The sequence below is a fragment of the Gracilinanus agilis genome, chromosome 2, assembly GCF_016433145.1.
Source record: "Gracilinanus agilis isolate LMUSP501 chromosome 2, AgileGrace, whole genome shotgun sequence".
Lineage (NCBI taxonomy): Eukaryota > Metazoa > Chordata > Mammalia > Didelphimorphia > Didelphidae > Gracilinanus > Gracilinanus agilis.
Window position 1 is genome coordinate 636477498 of NC_058131.1, and position 17877 is coordinate 636495374.

Sequence of the window (17877 nt, forward strand, 5' to 3'; positions counted from 1 at the left end):
TGATCCTGCAAAACAAGTTGAGAATTGGTCAGAGAGGTAGATGAGACCCAGGATGATAGAACAATGTCATGAAATGTCAGGGAAGATAGTATCTGAGAGGGAGGTTACTGGCATCAGCCTTTATGGAGAGATCAAGGATGAGGAATAAAAAAAAAAAACCCAGTAGATTTAGTGACAAAGAAATCACTGGTGGCCTTGGAGAAGACAATTTTAATAAAGTGGAGTGGACATAAGCCCAAATGGAATGGGAGAAGAGAAATGAGTGGGAGGTGGTAAAGTAGAGTCAAGGAGCATAGCCAGATTTTTTTTTTTTTTTCAGTTTGGCTGTGAAAGGAAAGAGATATAGGACAATTGCCAGAGGGGATATTAAGGTCAAGGGAAAATGTTTTTCTTCATTTTTTCTCTTTTTTAAAAAAGACTGGGGAGATCTAGACATGTTTAGGAATCAGGAAAGAATTCAGTGGATAAAATAAGATTGAAAATAGGGTTCCAATAGGGAAAGGGGACCTAGGGTTGAGCTCAAGTTACTGCCTTACATTAATATGAGAGATTGAATTGTTCAGGGTAAAATTTCCTTTAAATGCTTGCAACACTTAGGGATTAAGTAGGGCACCCTAAATTTCCTTGATGGATCCATTTGACACATAGAGTAATCCAAATGGATATCCAGACTGCGCTTTCACTAGGACAAGCAGGATACTTTAGAAAGAAATCAAAGGGAGGCCTCAAAACAGTGTGGGATTCCAAAAGAGAATGAAAAACTATAGATGATTGCTTGTGACTTTTAGATGCAGGGGTTCTTATTTATTTGTCAGAGATGGCCTTTTGCAGCTTGGAGAAGCCTATAGACTCCTCAGAATGATGTTTTTAAGTGTATAAAATAAAATACATAGGCTACAAAGGGAAAATGTCCATAAGGACAAACTATCTAGACTTACCAGAAAAAAGTTTGTCATTTCTTATAACTCAATAATATTCTATTTCATTCATGCACCATCATTTATTTATCCATTCCCCAATTAAGAGGCAACTACTGTAGTTCTCATTTTGCCACAGAAAAGTGCTGCTAAAACTACTTTGGTTCACAAGGAGACCTTCCTTTTATCTTTGACCTTGAAGAGGTTCTATCAGGGATCTCTCTTTGGGTAGGGAAGGGAATACACATTTATATAGCACCTACTATGTGCCAGGCACTGTGCTAATTACTTTTACAAATATTATCTTATTTGATCCTCATAACAACCCTGTGAGGAAGGTGCTATTACTAACATCTCCTATTTTAGAGTTGAGGAAACTGAGGCAAATAGAGATTATGTGCCTTCCTAGGGACACAGAGCTCCTGTTTGAGATCAGATTCAGTCAGGACTTCTTGACTTAGCACTCTCTCTATTCATTGGGCCTGGGAAGCCTCTTTTTTCAGTCCCTGGAAGTTGCTGTTGAAATGCAAATGTGTATGATGTAGCTAATAAAGGGATATTGTAAAGAAATAGTATAAGGATAGAGCTTGGCATAGTGGAAAGTACTGGAATTCCAGACTTGGGTGGTACTGATACTGAAACTATCCAGCACTGTAACCAATTAATCAATAAATACTTATTAAGTGCCTACTATGCACCAGGTACTGTGCTAAGTTCTGGAGATACAAAAAGAGGCAAAATATAGTCGCTCAAATATAGTCGCCTCAAAATATAGTCGCCTCAAAATATAGTCGCCTCAAAAAGCTTATAATTTAATGAATTGGAAAACCATTTTACTTTGGAGTCTCCCTCTCTACATCTGTAAAATAAAGGATTAGACTAGATTTATACTAAGGACTTTATCAATTCTAAAATCCTATTATGGATTAGATCTTAAAAATCTATTTAGCTAGTCCAGATCTAGGGTAGATGGTGGAGTGGTACAAAGATCTTGATCAGGAAGAAAGCGCTACAATAATAAAAAAGAAGAGGCAGAGGAGCAGAACTGGAAGAGTGACATGGTAGATCCAAGATGGCGATTCAAAAGTACATGGGTGCAAATCTCCCAAGATCAAAGTCTGTGCTCCAAAGTCTGGGAAGAAGAGATGGTAGGAGTCAGGATTTCATAGAGTTTGTGCCAGGGAAACCAGGTGAGTTGGTGAGGGAACAGGCTATGATGTCAGAGTGGTTTGGATCAGAAGCCCAAAAAGTGGATTTAGGACCTAAACAGGAAAGAACCTTAAGGACTCTCTGAGAGTGGTGACAGGTAGCAACTGACTATTTAGTACTTTTAAACTCAGGCCATCTTCTGTAGCAAAAGCAGTATGACTTAGAGCTTTGAACCTCAGGTAAGAATATGACAGTAGATCTACTCTTCACTTCCTATTGCTAGCAACCTAGATTCCTCCACATCACAATAAAGTTCAGCTGGGGAGCAAAAGCTGCCTACTGGGGTTAGATTACAATAAGTAATATACACATTATTGTATATTACAAAAAACTAAATTTTATATTAAAAATACTACAAAAAGAAGTCAGCAGGAGTGGGAAAAGGCTGACAAAACAGATTTTGACAAAAATTTCCCCTGAATGATTGAGGAATTAGAAAATATCCTTGGGTTGAATAATTAAGAGATAATTGGCAATCTACTTTGCAAAGGTGCTGAAGTGAATAAAAGGAGATGATGGGGACATAAGGATTGGAGATAGCTTTTTTCAAGGAGTCCAGCTATAAAAGGGAGATCAGGTTGGGATGTGGGTAGGGTCATGTGAGTGTTTTAAAGAGTGCTAAGAAGGAGGCAAGCTTGTAGGGAGCACAGAAGGAGTAAATAGAGAGAGGTGGAAGATCATAGAGGGAGAGGAGGGTTATGGGATTGATATGCCTAAACAGATAGGACAGAATGTATCAGGGAGAAGGATGAAGGACAATTATGTCCCCCTTTCCTGACTTCCTTCCCCTCTTCCAATTCTTTATTTCATTCTGTAATACTTGAAAAGTCTTGGTATTTTATCAGTGTGAGGACTTTCTGCACACTCTAGCAGATCATCTTCATGTGTTGCCTTGGCCAGAAATCATCTTCATGTGGAATCTGACCTTTTGCAGAAGTGCTCCAATTTTTAGGCCACCTTTCTTGTTTTGGAATAAAGGTGCTGTATAAGTGTGTGTGTGTGTGTGTGTGTGTTTTATTTTTCCAGAAATACAAATTAAATTCCTGATTACCACACTACTGATTGCTGCTCCTTTATGTGCGGAATGCTTTGGGTCTTAACATAAGTCAATTTGGAAGTAAACAAAATTACTTCTCATAAAACTCCAGGCTTGTCCCCAAGATTATCTGATGAATTTATGTTGGTGACTGATAATTTGCTACGAAAAGAGAGATACTCTTGGGTGCTTTACTCATAATGAAAGCTAGCAATTGGCAAATTCAAAAGACTGAGACAATGTGGGTGGTTTCTCTTATGTTGGATCATTTGAACTCTTCCTAGCAGTGGGGAGTTTAAAAACCAGTAACCACAAACATATGTTTATGTGGTACGTGATGAGAGTTTTCCCTTTTCCCTTTCCAGAATGTGACTCGCCTCAGTTGCTGCTCAATGTTTTGCCATGTAACAAATTGTTAGATCCTTGCTATTAAAAACAATGATAATATTAGTTCTGTTGCCTGCATTCGGAATAATCTTAACTATTAATAATTTAATATTCTACCATCTCCTTGTTCCATAGGGACTCAGTCTGATACCTCAGTGAATTCTCGATCTCATTGATTTAACTAGCACCTTCTTGGGTTTTGGTTACAATCCATACCTTGTCCCATTCTATGCATGCCCTTCTATCAGTCTTTTTTAAAGGATTTACCTTCCTGTTTCTTGAGCAAAATATTCTGAATCTCAACTCCATGTCTTTTCTCTGGTTGTCTCTCATGCCTAGAATGCTTTTCTTCCTCATCTCTACCTTCTGGCTTCCTTGATTTCCTTCAAGTCTCAACTAAAATCTCACCTTCTATAGGAAGCCTTTTCTGGTCACTCCATTACCCTTAGTGCTGGCCCTTTCCCTTGGAAACTGCCTTTCATCTACATCTCACATATACATAGTCGTTTGCATGTTGTCTCCCTCCTACTCTGAACTCCTTGAAAGCAGATATTATTTGTGCTGTTTTTTTTTTTTTTTTTTTTTTTGTATCCCTAAGCACTTGTAAAGTGTCTGGAAAGTATCAAGGGACTAAGAAATGCTTGTTGAACTAACCAACTGATGCTAGAACCCTTCTTCTATATGGCTATCAATGTAACATTTGGCCTATCCAGCCATTGTCCCTTAATTTTACTATCTAGCTAGCTTCTTTCTTTTTCAAATCATACATTATCTTGATGACTTTTACCTTTCTATTTAAAAATTTTTTTAAACTTTATCTTAGTATCAGTTCTATATCTTGGTATAAATTCCAAGATGGGAAAGTGCCAAGAGCTAGGGAATTGGGATTAAGTGACTCACCCAGGGTCACACTGCACTAGGAAGTGCCCGAGGCCAGATTTGAACTCAGGTCCTCATCTTTGATTACTTTTACAGTTTCTCATCTTCAGGTCATGTAGGAGTCTTAGAGATGTGATATGATTTTGGAACATTTGGAAGATATAGCTAATTGCCTTCTAGTTGGACATTTGGGTTTAGCTCTAATAAAAAAGGCAGAGAAAAATGGGGCTCTTTATGGCAGTATCTTTCTTTGCCACCAAAAAGCTCCTTTTTGGTTACCACAACCTTTGTGTGTTTTCTCGAATTAGAATGAAAATTGCTTGAGAACAGGGACTTTTTTTTTTATATTTGTATCTTCACCACTTAGCATAGTGTTTGGCACACAGCAAACACGTTAATAAATGTCTTTTCATTTTCTCATGCAAGATTCCTTCTCCCTCTCCCTATTTTTCTACACATGTAACTTTAATTGAAATGATACATTTTATTAAATGAAATCTTTTATAGTTGTGAAATTAGTGGAAAAGTCAATGTGTGTTGAATATGAAGTCCAGCATCCTGACATTCTTACAGTTTGGGATCCGCACATTCTAGGCTTTTTTTTTTTTTTTTTACTCTCCTCCCCTAATAAATTAAAACATTTTATGCTTTTCATATTTTGTACTGTAAAACTTGAAAATAAGCAAATCCTAAATATGTTAGTGTCACTATTCTTTTTGATTCTATATTAACCCAGTTACTAAAGTTTATAAGTTGTGGGTGAAGTGTTCTTTATTTCTTTGTATTTAATACTTTATATTTTTCTAATTAAATATAATAATGAAGTGCTCTTAGGTCTGATTATTATTACCATGATGACCTAAAATGACTCAACTTTTTCTCTTACATAAACTATCTTCCTCTCTGCCTGCCTTGGCAGTCAGAGGAAACTTAGGAGTTCTGCCTCAAAATAATGTCTTTAAATGCATAAAACAACAAAAATATTATAATAAAAACCTATATATCAAAACGATTACCAAAAAACTTTTAAGAGTTCACCAATTTATGATGAAGAACCTGTGATCCAGACTAATGCCATTTCATTTTATGCTTCACAAAGTGATTTTCCACACAACTACTCAATGAGATAGGTAAGGAAAATAAGTAGAAACTCAGCAAAAATAGGTGGTTTACTGATGCACACATGGCTCCAAATGTTAGAACCAGAACAGGATCCCAGGATCTGGACAGAACCCAGATGTTCTGACTGCAGACATACAACCAATGCTATTTCCACCTTATCATAAATTGATAGTAATGATGATGAAAGAGAAACTTTACTATACACAAGGAAAGAGAGGGTCTTATTAGTATTTTTTAGCTTAGAGCACTTATGGCAAACTGTTTAGAGACTCCACATGCCCACTACCCTATCCCTTAATCCACACAGAGGAGAGAAAGCACTCCCATTGGGCTTCTGGGTAGAGGGGCAGGTGAAATGAGGGATGTCCTCAGCAGGAGAGGGGAGAGGAGTGGCCTGAGTGCCCCCCTCCCCTCCAGCTCTGCTGCCTGTGAGCCACCACCCTCCCCCTTTGCCCACTGTGCGCTCCCATTGGACTGCTGGGCAGAGGAGCAGGGAATGTGAAAACATGTCATCAGGCACAGTGGAGAGTGGGGAGGGAGCAGCTCCGCTCGAGACCCTCTGCCTTTCTAGGAACGAACTCGAGGGTGACGGTGTGTGTGTGTGTGTGTGTACAAAGAGTGCTCTGCGTGCCCTCTCTGGCACATGTGCCATAGATTTGCCATCATGGGTTTAGATAAAATAGAAATATATCTGCTATGCTGCTTCCCTATAAGAGACTGTTAGCCTAGGCAAACTGCTTAAAGGCAATGCAAGAGATGGTGTGGACTGCTAAAGTGACTTTCTTAAGACACACACCTGATGATATAATGTTCAGTCATATCTGATTCTTCATGATTCTGTGGACCGTACTGTCCATGTTATTTTTTTTGGCAAAGATACTGTAATGTTTTGCCATTTCCTTCTCCAGTGTACTAAGGCAAAGAGAAGTTGTGATTTGCTTAGTTAAGTGTCTGAAGTCAGTAAATATCTGAAGCCAGATTTGAACTTGGGTCTCCTGACTCCAGTGCTCAATCCACTGAGCTACTTAGCTGCCTCCTAGATTATGTAATATTCCCCCTTCAAATAAGCTCTAGTGCCTCCCTATTACTTCTATAGTCAAATACAAACCCTTTTGTTTTTTAAAGCCCTCAACAACCTGATTCCAACCTACATTTCCAGCCGGTCTCCCCTTCTTGATCTCAGTGGTCTAGTTGAATTGGCCTTCTTTTATCACCTATGTAGAGCAGGTCATCTCTGGCTCTATCCATTCCATTGTCCAAGTTGTCTCCTATGCCTGCAATATACTCCTTCCTCTTAGAATTTTTAGTTTTCTTCCAAGCAGAACTCAAAAACTACTTTCTATATGAAGAAGGATTATAGTTCTGGCAAACTATTTTTCCTCTTTGAGATGCTCAGTTGGTAACCAGAATTGCAAGACTGAAACATTTTGGAGAAATGCTCAAAGACACAAGAGTCAATTATATAGGGGTGATCTTTGAAACCTTTTCCATTTCTCCTAGCACGGGCTCAGACACGTGTTACCACAATTCTCTTGACATGGTTTCCAAAGGTAAAACAACCAACAGAACGCCCAAATCCAATGAAGACTTATCCAGGATGCCTCACTAGAGTGATACTACGGCTTTGCCATGCCCCAAGCCACATCTGACTGCTCTTTTGTTCTCTTTGTAGCCCCCAGAATTGAAGTAGCCACCTTTGTACAAAGATGCTCCAATAGCTTTCACTCTGTCCACTTCCTTTAAATACCTTAGCTCCTGGAACCATGGGCAGAAAGCCAGTGTGAGCTGAGCTGCCTCACCTCAGCTGCTCTCTGGAGCCAGGACACGATGGTGGAAACCTTGCCAGGGCAATTTCCAGTGCCTCATTCCCTTTCTTCTTTCCTGCCTCCTAACCTTGCTCTGCATTTCCTCCCCCTCTACTGTCCTGACCCAAGATCAGGAAACTAAAGCCTGGAGTCATTCACTGACTTGCTCTCTTCAGCTTTAGGCAGTTTATTTTAGACAAGTGGTTGTAAGTTTAGTCACAATCTCTCTGAGCCCCGAGTTAGGATAATTCCTAGCATGTAGGCAGAGGATGGGCTTTCCACCTAACTTTACATTTATATCTATGACTAGTTTATCCCTAGCCTTTTTGTGGTTGAGGAAAAATTCAATTTACTGGAAACATTTGAGTAATGAAAAAACTGATTATATTGTAGTGTCTGTAGATAGACAGAAACTAGGATGGGAATTTGGGGAAAGAGAACTTTCCTTGTACCCTAGACTGAGTCTTCTGATTGGAGATTCTGGTAGAGCCAGTGTTCCTTCTTGATATCTTTCTTATGTGACACAATTCAGTTCTACTTTTTCTCCTCAAAGGTACTTTGGGAAAGTCACATGTTCTAATTTTTGGCATTCCTCCTCATTCCAGCTAACTCCATGGAGTTAGGATCCATACTGGACCTAGAGGAAAGACCAAAATCTTCCAGCCTGTTGGAATTTTAGGTTTCTTTTCTCTCCTCATTTCTCTTTATTCAAAGACTTTCAAAGACTTATTCACATTTAATTTATGGCCATTTAATCGATATGTATTCTCACCTCATACTTAAAGTATGTCAGCTAAAATGGGGGGATTAAGGGGCAGATGGGTGGCTCAGTGGATTGAAAGCCAAGTCTGGAGACGGGAGGTCCTAGGTTCAAATCTGGCCTCAAACACTTCCTAGTTGTGTGACCCTGGGCAAGTCACTTAACCCCCATTGCCTAGCCCTTACTGCTCTTCTGCCTTGGAGCCAATACATAGTATTAATTCTAAGATGAAAGGTAAGGGTTTAAAATAAATAAAATAAAATGGGGAGGATTGCTTTCAATACCACTTTTTATCATATAAACAGAGTAGTCATCAGACATTGAATGAAACTGTTTTTCTAACAATAAAAAAATGTCCCCCTTCATTCCAAAGCAAGTCATACTTCAAGGTCTGATATTTTGCTACTAATTGTAGCAATTTCCTTTTCTCATTTCAATGATATTGTACTTTATAATCTATTTGATAATAACTCTGCCAATGTTTATTAGCTGCCCTATTCAGTTGTTGTTCTTTTAATCTATAGTTGGGCTGCCCATGAAAGTTTTATCATTTAGACTTTCTACTGTGTTGCACTATTGTTCCTTTCTGTAATAATTTAATGTCGTAGTGTCCAATACCAAACTACACCCCTGATCCAGTTTGAACAGGCTCTTGAGAGCTAGCTAGTTGTTAAATTTTCACTGTGAGCATTTATGCCTCAGGAATGATCAAATGGTATAATTCAAGTCTAAATTTACTATTTTTTTATTGTTTAGACTTAAGAAGGTGATGGAGAAAAACTGCTGATGCAGATTAAACTTAAAAGTGTATTTTGCATATATTTTTCTCTCATAGAAAGCTGGTTGTTTAACATTTAACAACATATGCGTACCCCATTTTTTGTAAGGAGATGGAATGGAGAATAAACAGAAGAGTAGAATCTAAGGATATTAAACTTGTCTTTTACCTTAAAGCTAATCTAGAGCTTAGAGCTTACTCCATATTTAACAGATAAGGAAAATGAGAACCAAATGGCTTTAGGTACTTTTCTGACCTTCTTAGGGTGTTGGAGGCAGGTCTTATCTAAGACTAGAGAGGCCATAGTGCCTCAATCAGGGCTAGGTTTCCCAGTTAAAGTTAATTAAATGAATTTGGGCTAAGGGTGGTGGTGGTGGCAGTGGCGGCGGTGGCGGCGTCGGCGGCACAGTGGATAAGTGCTGGCCATGGAGTCAGCAGGACTTGAGTTCAGATTTAGTCTCAGATATGAACTGTGTATCCTTGGGCAAGTCATTTAGTCCCGTTTGCTTCAGGTTCTTTATTATAAAATTAACTGGAGAAGAAAATGACAAACCACTCCAGTATCTTTGCCAAGAAAACCCCAAATAGGGTCATAAAGACTTGGACACAACTGAAATGAGTTAACAACAATGGATTTGGAGTAGTGGGGAGTTGAGGAATCACCTCAGTTTGAAATGAAGCTTTTATATATACTTCTAGGGACACGCTCCAGGCCTCTTTTCTTATCTGTAAGTTATAGGTTCAGATTAGAATCATTAAATGATCACTATATTCCTTCCTTTTTTTTTTTTTAAAAAAAATCTCTATATTGGATTCTAGTATAGAGGCTTTACAAGTGGAAATAGAAAATGATATGAAATGTTTTAACTCATCCCTCTGGCAGAAGGATTTGGATGTTGTAAGGATTTGGTGATTGGAGGTGTCATCAAATAATTCCAAAAACCTTATACCTTTTCAAGCAGTCTTTGCTTTTAGTGGAGTTAAACATTTTCCTCCTCTTTTTCCCCTTAAGGAAGCAGAGTCTAAGAAAGCATCCAATGTACTTGCTTACAAATTTCTCTGGGTTAATGTTTTCCAGGGCTTGTTTACAGAAGGAATATTTCCATTGCCTTTATTTATATTGCCCTCTTCCAGGAGGACCTAAGCAGCTTGCAGATGGAATAAATGGAAATACCTGGAAATACATAAGGACTAAATGTGATAGAATTTCTGGTTTCCTGTTTTCATTCATCTTCCTCTTTCTACTTTATCTGGATATGAGTTGTGATGTGATGTCAGGAAGTAGCGGAGTACTAGAAGTTGAGAAACTTGCATGACCTTGGCTAACACTCTCAACATTACTATTACTGGTTTTTGTTTTGTTTATTTTTGCCATCTTTAACATGAGAGTAATAATATTCACTCTTTAGGCAGCTAGATGGCACAGTGGATAGAGTATTGGACTTGGAATGGGGAAGACTCATCTTCTTGAGTCTAGCCTCAGACACTTGCTAGCTATGTGAACCTGGACCAGTTAACCCTGTTATAATTTCTGTACCCATCCCATCCCACCCACCTCCATCTTTTTTTCTTAGCTTTCTCTAATCTGGTCTCAGACACTTACTAGCTGTGTGACCCTGGGCCAGTCATTTAACCTTGTTTGCCACCATTTCTCCATCTGTAAAATGAGCTAGAGAAGGAAATGGGAAACCACTCTAGTAGCTTCACCAAGAAAACCTCAAAATGGGTGTATGAAGAGTCAGACACAATTGAAAATGAGTGAATAACATCAATATTTATTCTGCCTGTATCTCAGTAGGCTTTAAAATATAAAGTTAGCTAATGTGAAGAAGCACTTTGAAGAGCAAAAAAAATGATCTCTTTGCCTTTAAATGCTATTAATCAACCTTGTTTTTTGGGGTAGCACTTGCCCTGCATAGTTTTTTGGGGGAATGCTGGGGGGGTACAGATGTACTTTTCTTTTTTTTTTTTTAAACCCTTAACTTCTGTGTATTGACTTATAGGTGGAAGAGTGGTAAGGGTAGGCAATGGGGTCAAGTGACTTGCCCAGGGTCACACAGCTGGGAAGTGTCTGAGGCCAAGATTTGAACCTAGGACCTCCTGTCTCTAGGCCTGGCTCTCAATCCACTGAGCTACCCAGCTGCCCCGACAGATGTACTTTTTTTTTTAAAATTATTATTTTTTTATTTTAAACCCTTAACTTCTGTGTATTGACTTTATAGGTGGAAGATTGGTAAGGGTAGGCAATGGGGGTCAAGTGACTTGCCCAGGGTCACACAGCTGGGAAGTGTCTGAGGCCGGATTTGAACCTAGGACCTCCTGTCTCTAGGCCTGGCTCTCAATCCGACAGATGTACTTTTAAAAATAAACTCCACCAATCAAGGCTGTGAAAGAGAGACCAGCTTTATTCATAGTCTGGAAAGAGGTGTCTTGTGAACAAGAAGGTAAATGAAGTAGAGATACTACTTGGGTTCCTGAGAGATGTCAGAGATAGTTCTTCCCCAAAAGTGAGGAAGATGGGATACTGTCGGCCCTGGCAGCAAAGCTTTGGACAATGACTCTTTGAGGAAACAATTCCTAACAAATGTTGCTCTGTTGCTGGAGGAAACTACTGATGTGCAGCTGGGATGACTCAGCAGTGATCCCAGATGTCCAGAGGTTTTGTAGGTATACCAGCATTTACTCAATAGCTGCTCACAGCAACCAATGGAAGCAGTGAAATCTGGGTGTTTGAAATAAATAGCAGTAGCAGAAGATCTCACCATTTCGTTCCTCATCCCAATAAAAGTGATTGTGAAATTGAGAGTCTACCTGGGAGGGAGGCAGGTGCCTGTATAAAGATGGAAATGCAGGGTCATTAGGACTTTTTTCAAATTTTGATTGAATTTTTTTTCTCTTACTAGCACTTATTTTCTTTCTCTTTCCCCTAACCCTCATCAAATCATTAAAAAGGGAAACTTCTGTAACAAATATTCATAGTAAAAAAATTTAGTCCTTAGTATTTTAAGTTTCGGACAAACTATGAACTGTACCTTCCCTTGCTAGAGTTCTTGGTCAGTTTTCAACTTATAGACATTATGAATTTCTGCAAATCAAATTATAACCTGAAAGCTGTAGTAATCTGGAAGGGCAAGTGAGACAGGACATCTTCAATGGTGTCTGGTGTGTAGATTTTCCCATGGGTAGGTCAGGAGGGCTCTAAAGGGCTCCTTTAGAGAAAGCTGAGAAAAAAAAAAAGATGAAGATGGTTGGGATGGATGTTTATAGAGATAATAACCAGCATGTTTTACTTCAGAAGTCTAGAGAATAGACTGAGTAAAGGATCTTGGAGTCCACTTTAGATAAATAGGAAATTCAGAATGTATTGATCTGTTCTAGAAGAGCCAGTATCAAGGTTTAGAAGGATCAGATGAAGAAAAAAACAAATGTCTAAGGGATATAGTGAATTGAGAAAAATGCTTAAGAACTTATCACTATTAGGGCAGTGTAAAGGAACATACATAGAGAGCAAGAAGTGAGCTGAATATGATGAGATGATATGAAAAAAACCCTCCAAAATTAAGAGATAGGAAAGAGAAATATACTGGGGAATGAGAAAAAGGAGAGAAAGCTGGGGACAAATTATCTCCCATGTGGAGGCATTTAAGAATCAATATGGTAGGGGGGGGGAAGATGGGGAAATGGGCAGCATTTAAACCTTACTCTTATCAGAATTGGTGCAAAGTAGGAACAACATCCACAGTCAGCTAAAGAAGCCTGTCTTATCCTATAGGGAAGTAAGATGGGGAGGAGGAATAAGAAAAGTTGGGGATGAACAAAAGGGAGGGGGAACTTGGGGAGGCAGCAGTCAGAAACAAAAACATTTGTGAATGGGGAAAGATTGAAAGAAGAGGAAGAGAAGGACAAATGGGAAAAATAAGATGGAGGCAAACACAGTTAGAAATCCTATCTGTGAATGTGAACGAGATGAACTCATCTATAAAATGAAAGAAGACAGCAGTTTAGTGGGTTAAAGTGGATTGAGAAAAGGCAATGCTGTTTCTTTTTTCTTTTAAATACATTTGTAGTGATGTCTTTTATTTTTCACATCACCATAGTTTTCCCCATATCTTTCCCCTTGCCCTCCCAGAGAGTCATCCCATATAAGAAATAGCATTTTAAAAAACAAAAACAAAAGAAAAAAGAGGAAAAAAATCAATAAATTGAAAAAGTTTGAAAATGTGTCATATACACCACCTGTGAACCTCTCCCTTTTGCAAAGTGGTAGGTTGGGAACAAGATGATGTTATTTGAATGAGAAGCTCTTTGGATTACACTAGAGTACCAAAGTGAAAATGATGGGACTCTTGCAAAAACCAGATTGGAGAGGTTAAAGGACTGCAATAGAATAAGAATGAAAGTTAGGTGGTAAATTGGATAGAGTGCCATGCCTGGAGTCAGGAATCCTATCCTTAGATACTTAGTAGTTGTGTGACCCTAGGCAAATCACTTATCACTGTTTGCCTCAGTTTCCTTATCTGTAAAATATGGAGAAGGAAATGGCAAACCACATTGTTGACAAGAAAACTCCATCTGGGATCAGACATGACTGAACAACAAAATTAAAAAGCTGGATGGTAGAAAAAAAAATGGCAGCTCTAGGATTGGAATTTGTTCTTTTGAGACAAGTAATTTAACTTCACTGAGTCTTAGTTTCCAACTTAAAATCTATGATCTTAGTGGTTTGCACTTAAATTAGATAAAAAAACCCACTTATTAAGTGCCAAGATACTGCCCTTGAATTGAATTAAAGACAAAAACACGGAGACATTCCTTATTCTTTAGGAGTTTATATTCTACTGACCAATAGATTGAGATTTATTTGGATGACTTGATGGGATGCCTAACAAATAAAAAGAACTAGGAGTTTGACAGAAGAGGCATATGATCATATTTATTATTATAGAAGGAGTTATATTTTATAATATTCTAAACATTCTCATTTTAGAGATGAGGAAATTGAAGCTCAAGAAGTTAACTAATGAGAATGGTAGTGCCTACATATATGTATATTATAATAATAGCTAACATTTCTATTGCGATTTAATGTTTGAAAAGCAGTTTACAAATATTAACTCATTTTTATCCTCTGAAAGGGAGGAATTTGGGTAAATTGTGAAATTCCTCCGTTTTACCTCAGAACAATTCTGGCATATAGGTGCTATTATTACTCTTATTTTATAGATGAAGAAAGTTAGAAAGGCAGATATTAAGTGACTTATCCAGGTAACACAGCTAGTAAATGTCCGAAACAAGATTTGAATTCAATTGAGTCTTCCCGACCTCTAGATCTGGTAGTCTGACTTACCTGCATGGTATGTGTGTATACAAACAAACATATGCTTTCTGACTTGAGTTAATAATTTGCTTATTTTCTGTAAAGCATATAACATTTCCTTGGAACTGTATCAGAAGCATCATGAGCTTTAACCAGCCTTCTTATTTCTAGATCATTTTCTTCCCCATTTTCAGTGGTCAAAGGGAGTGAATGAGGTAGAGGCTAGAGAAGGTATTTTGTTTTGCCTAAGCAAGACTACAGAAGTTTGAAAGTTACAGGCTAAGCACTAAGGAGGTAGAAGTAGATGGTCATAATTGTAGGTCATAGTTGCTTGTGGGAACCCCAGGCATCACATTCTTATGGAGAAATGATAGAGAAGAAAGAAGCCAAGAATAGCAGTTAAATTTAAGAGATGCTATGACCATATCAGAGCAGGATTCATTCCTCGAGAGCTGGAAAAGAACCTATTTCTGTTGAAAAGAATGTTCGGGTATTATGTTTAAGAAGTACAAAAGATATTTTTCCTCCTTGGGAATTTCAAAGACCTCAGCTGGTATTTTTGGCTGCTTATATATAACCCATGTCTTCAGGCAGCCAAAGAACAGAATTGTTATGTATCTCTTTCCATTTCTATTCCCAGGGCAGGAAGATCCCAATAGCTTGCGCCATAAATACAATTTTATCGCAGATGTCGTGGAGAAGATTGCTCCAGCCGTGGTTCACATCGAATTGTTTCGCAAGTATTGAAAGCATTGCATTTTTTGTTGTTTTTTTTCCACAGGGTCTTCCATTCAATATAATCTTCAATTAAGAGAATGTTATAGTTGGGTTACTCTTGAGATAAGCAAAATACTTAAACTGTCATTAAATAAATATACATTATATACACACACAGGCAATATGTTTAAATGTATATCCATATCCATAAAAGAAAACAGAGAAGAGTTTTTCAATTAGGAAGCTTTCCTTTAAAGATCCACTGTCCTAGTTTCCCCTCATCCCCCTCAAATACATGTCTAGTATTCTTGCCCTGCAAAGGTAACCTAAGCTTCAGCGTATGCAATTTTATTTTGATATATTAAAATATTGGAATAAAATTAGGTTGTTATATTTCCCAATATTTTAAGTCACAGATATAGGAAATGTGTTGGAGGGCCAAAGAGTTCATGTATTGGTTAGTCTGTTGTAAAGGCTCTGCAGGCATAGCTGTTAACTCTATTTTGCAGGCTACCCTTTTCCAAGAGGGAAATTCCAGTGGCCAGTGGGTCTGGATTCATTGTGTCTGAAGATGGCCTGATTGTTACCAATGCCCACGTAGTGACTAATAAGCATCGGGTCAAAGTAGAGTTGAAGAATGGGGCTACTTACGAAGCCAAAATCAAGGATGTTGATGAAAAGGCGGACATTGCGTTAATTAAAATTGACTACCAGGTGAGTCTCCTAAACTGTAATTACTCTGTATCTGATTCATAATATCTTTCTTTTGAGGTTTAAGTTGGGAAGAAATTTGTGGGAGGGGGATTTGTTTTTTTTTAATATATATTTTTTATTTTTTAAAATTTTGAATATTTTCCTACAGTTACATATTTCATGTTCTTTCCCTCTCCCCCAAACCTCTCTAACCCCCCTTAGCTGATGCACGAATTCCACTGGGTTTTACATGTATCATTGATCAAGACCTAATTCCATATTATTGATAGTTGGACTAGAGTTATCATTTAGTGTCTACATCCCCAATAATGGGGGGTTTGTTTAATGAGCCTCAATGCTCAAGAAATGTGTCAGTTACTTTACTTTGGTGGGTTGATTGATCCTTGAGCAGCAGACCCAGTCCATTTCTCAATCCATCTTTGAAGCATTTATAACTTGATAAAACATCTGGTAGCCTACACTTCACTATTATAACTCTTTTCAATTTAGGGTTGTCTCCATATCACAGTGGGTTATTGGTATGGTCCCCTAGTTTAGCTGGAATTTCTGAAGTCATTTATGCTCTAATAGTTCACATTCATCGTCAAAGGAGATAAATAGTCTTGCAATTGTGCTACATGAATATCAACTATCATTGCCATTATTTTTGTTGCGGTATAAATTGCCTTGTAATAATCTTATTCAACTATTGATTTGTTTAGTAAACTTTTTTCCCCATGAAAGACAGAGATGAAAGACAGTCAGTCCCTGTCTGAAGAATCACAAATTCTGAGTTAGTGGAGTTTATCTTATAGAGATAGCAGAATAAACATTGACTTGGGGAATCAAGAGACTTAGATTCCTTAGCGCGCTGTCTGCCTTTGTCTCTGAGTGAACTTAGCTTCTCTAGGACTCAGTTTATTCATTTGTAGAATGAGGTGTTCAGACTGGCTCATCTTCCAGCTCTGTCAGATTGTGATTCTGTGGTTTAATATACTAGTGGCACATTTATGTCTCCAGAAAGAATGAATGTTGTAAGGTTCTATGAGAACTCACAATAGCTGGTGATCTGGCTTTTGTCTGAAATGAGAAATTAGGCCCTTAATGATAATAGTAGCATTTGTATAGTGTCTACTACACTGTTCAATACTTAACAAATATTATCTTATTTCATCATCCCACAATCTTGAAAGATAGGTGCTGTTATTCTCCCCATTTTACAGCTGAGGAAACTGAGATAGAGGTTAAATGGCTTGCCCAAGGTCACATAGGTAGTAAGTGACTAAGATAGGATTTGAACTTGTCTTCCTAATTTCAGGTCTAGTAATCTATTCACTATACCATCTAGATATTCAGAGTAAGCCAGATTGAAACTAAAGAAAAGGTCAAGATCATTACTAGGGGAAATCACAGTGACAGGTCTGGAAGGAATCTTAAAAGTCAGTCTTCTTACATGTGTTCGGAATCACCCTGGATGTATCAGTAGTAGAATCGAAAACATTTTGGGAGTATGTAGACTTTTTTAGTTCCTACTGTAAAAAAAAATGAAATCATGGACTGTGTTTATTCAAAAGTTAAAATCAACTTGAATTGCATATCCTGAGTTTTTCTATTGTATTTGTTTTAAAGGGCTGTGTAGACATGACCTGTTGTTATTTATAAATTAAGCTATTTCAGTATATTATCAAGAGAGAGCACCATACCTTATTCACATTAAAAATAAAGAAAACAAAACCTGTCTAAAGAAGACTCACTCTTTTTACCATTTTCTTACCACTAGAGTGGGATAGTGATCTAGTATAGGACCATAGATGCCTCTCAACAAAATTATCCTGTCTTTGAAGTTGCTGGTAATTAGTAGGAAGATTATGGATACATACGATTTATATTTTGCACATGTTGTATCTCCCCTGATAGATTATCAGATCCTTGAAAACAAGGGCTTTTAAATTTTGTCCTTGTGTTCCCCAGAGCCTGGCACATAATAGGAATCTATAAATATTTGTTGATTGAGTGGGTGTCAATAATTTGTAGTAACAATAATAAGTAACATATTGCTCTTGAAGACTTGCAAAGCATTTTTCATATAGTCTTTCATTCAGTCCTCACAACAACCATAAGAAGTGGATAAAATTATCATCCTCATTTTAGAAACGAGGAAGCTGGCACTGAGGGAGATCAATACTTATTTATCCCGAGTTTCATAGTAAGTATCTGAGGCTGGATTAAGCTCATAATTTTCTGAGGAAGGGAAATA

General features: G+C 37.8%; 1 protein-coding gene across 2 annotated transcripts in view; it reads left to right on the forward strand.

Moving 5' to 3' along the window:
- Positions 1–17877, forward strand: part of HTRA1 (HtrA serine peptidase 1) — a 76744-nt gene that overhangs the window by 18215 nt on the left and 40652 nt on the right. For both annotated transcript variants that reach the window (XM_044665653.1, XM_044665654.1), the window contains 2 exons: positions 14851–14950; positions 15437–15641. In XM_044665653.1, coding sequence (XP_044521588.1) covers positions 14851–14950; positions 15437–15641 — 305 coding nt within the window. The remainder of the gene's footprint in view (positions 1–14850; positions 14951–15436; positions 15642–17877) is intronic.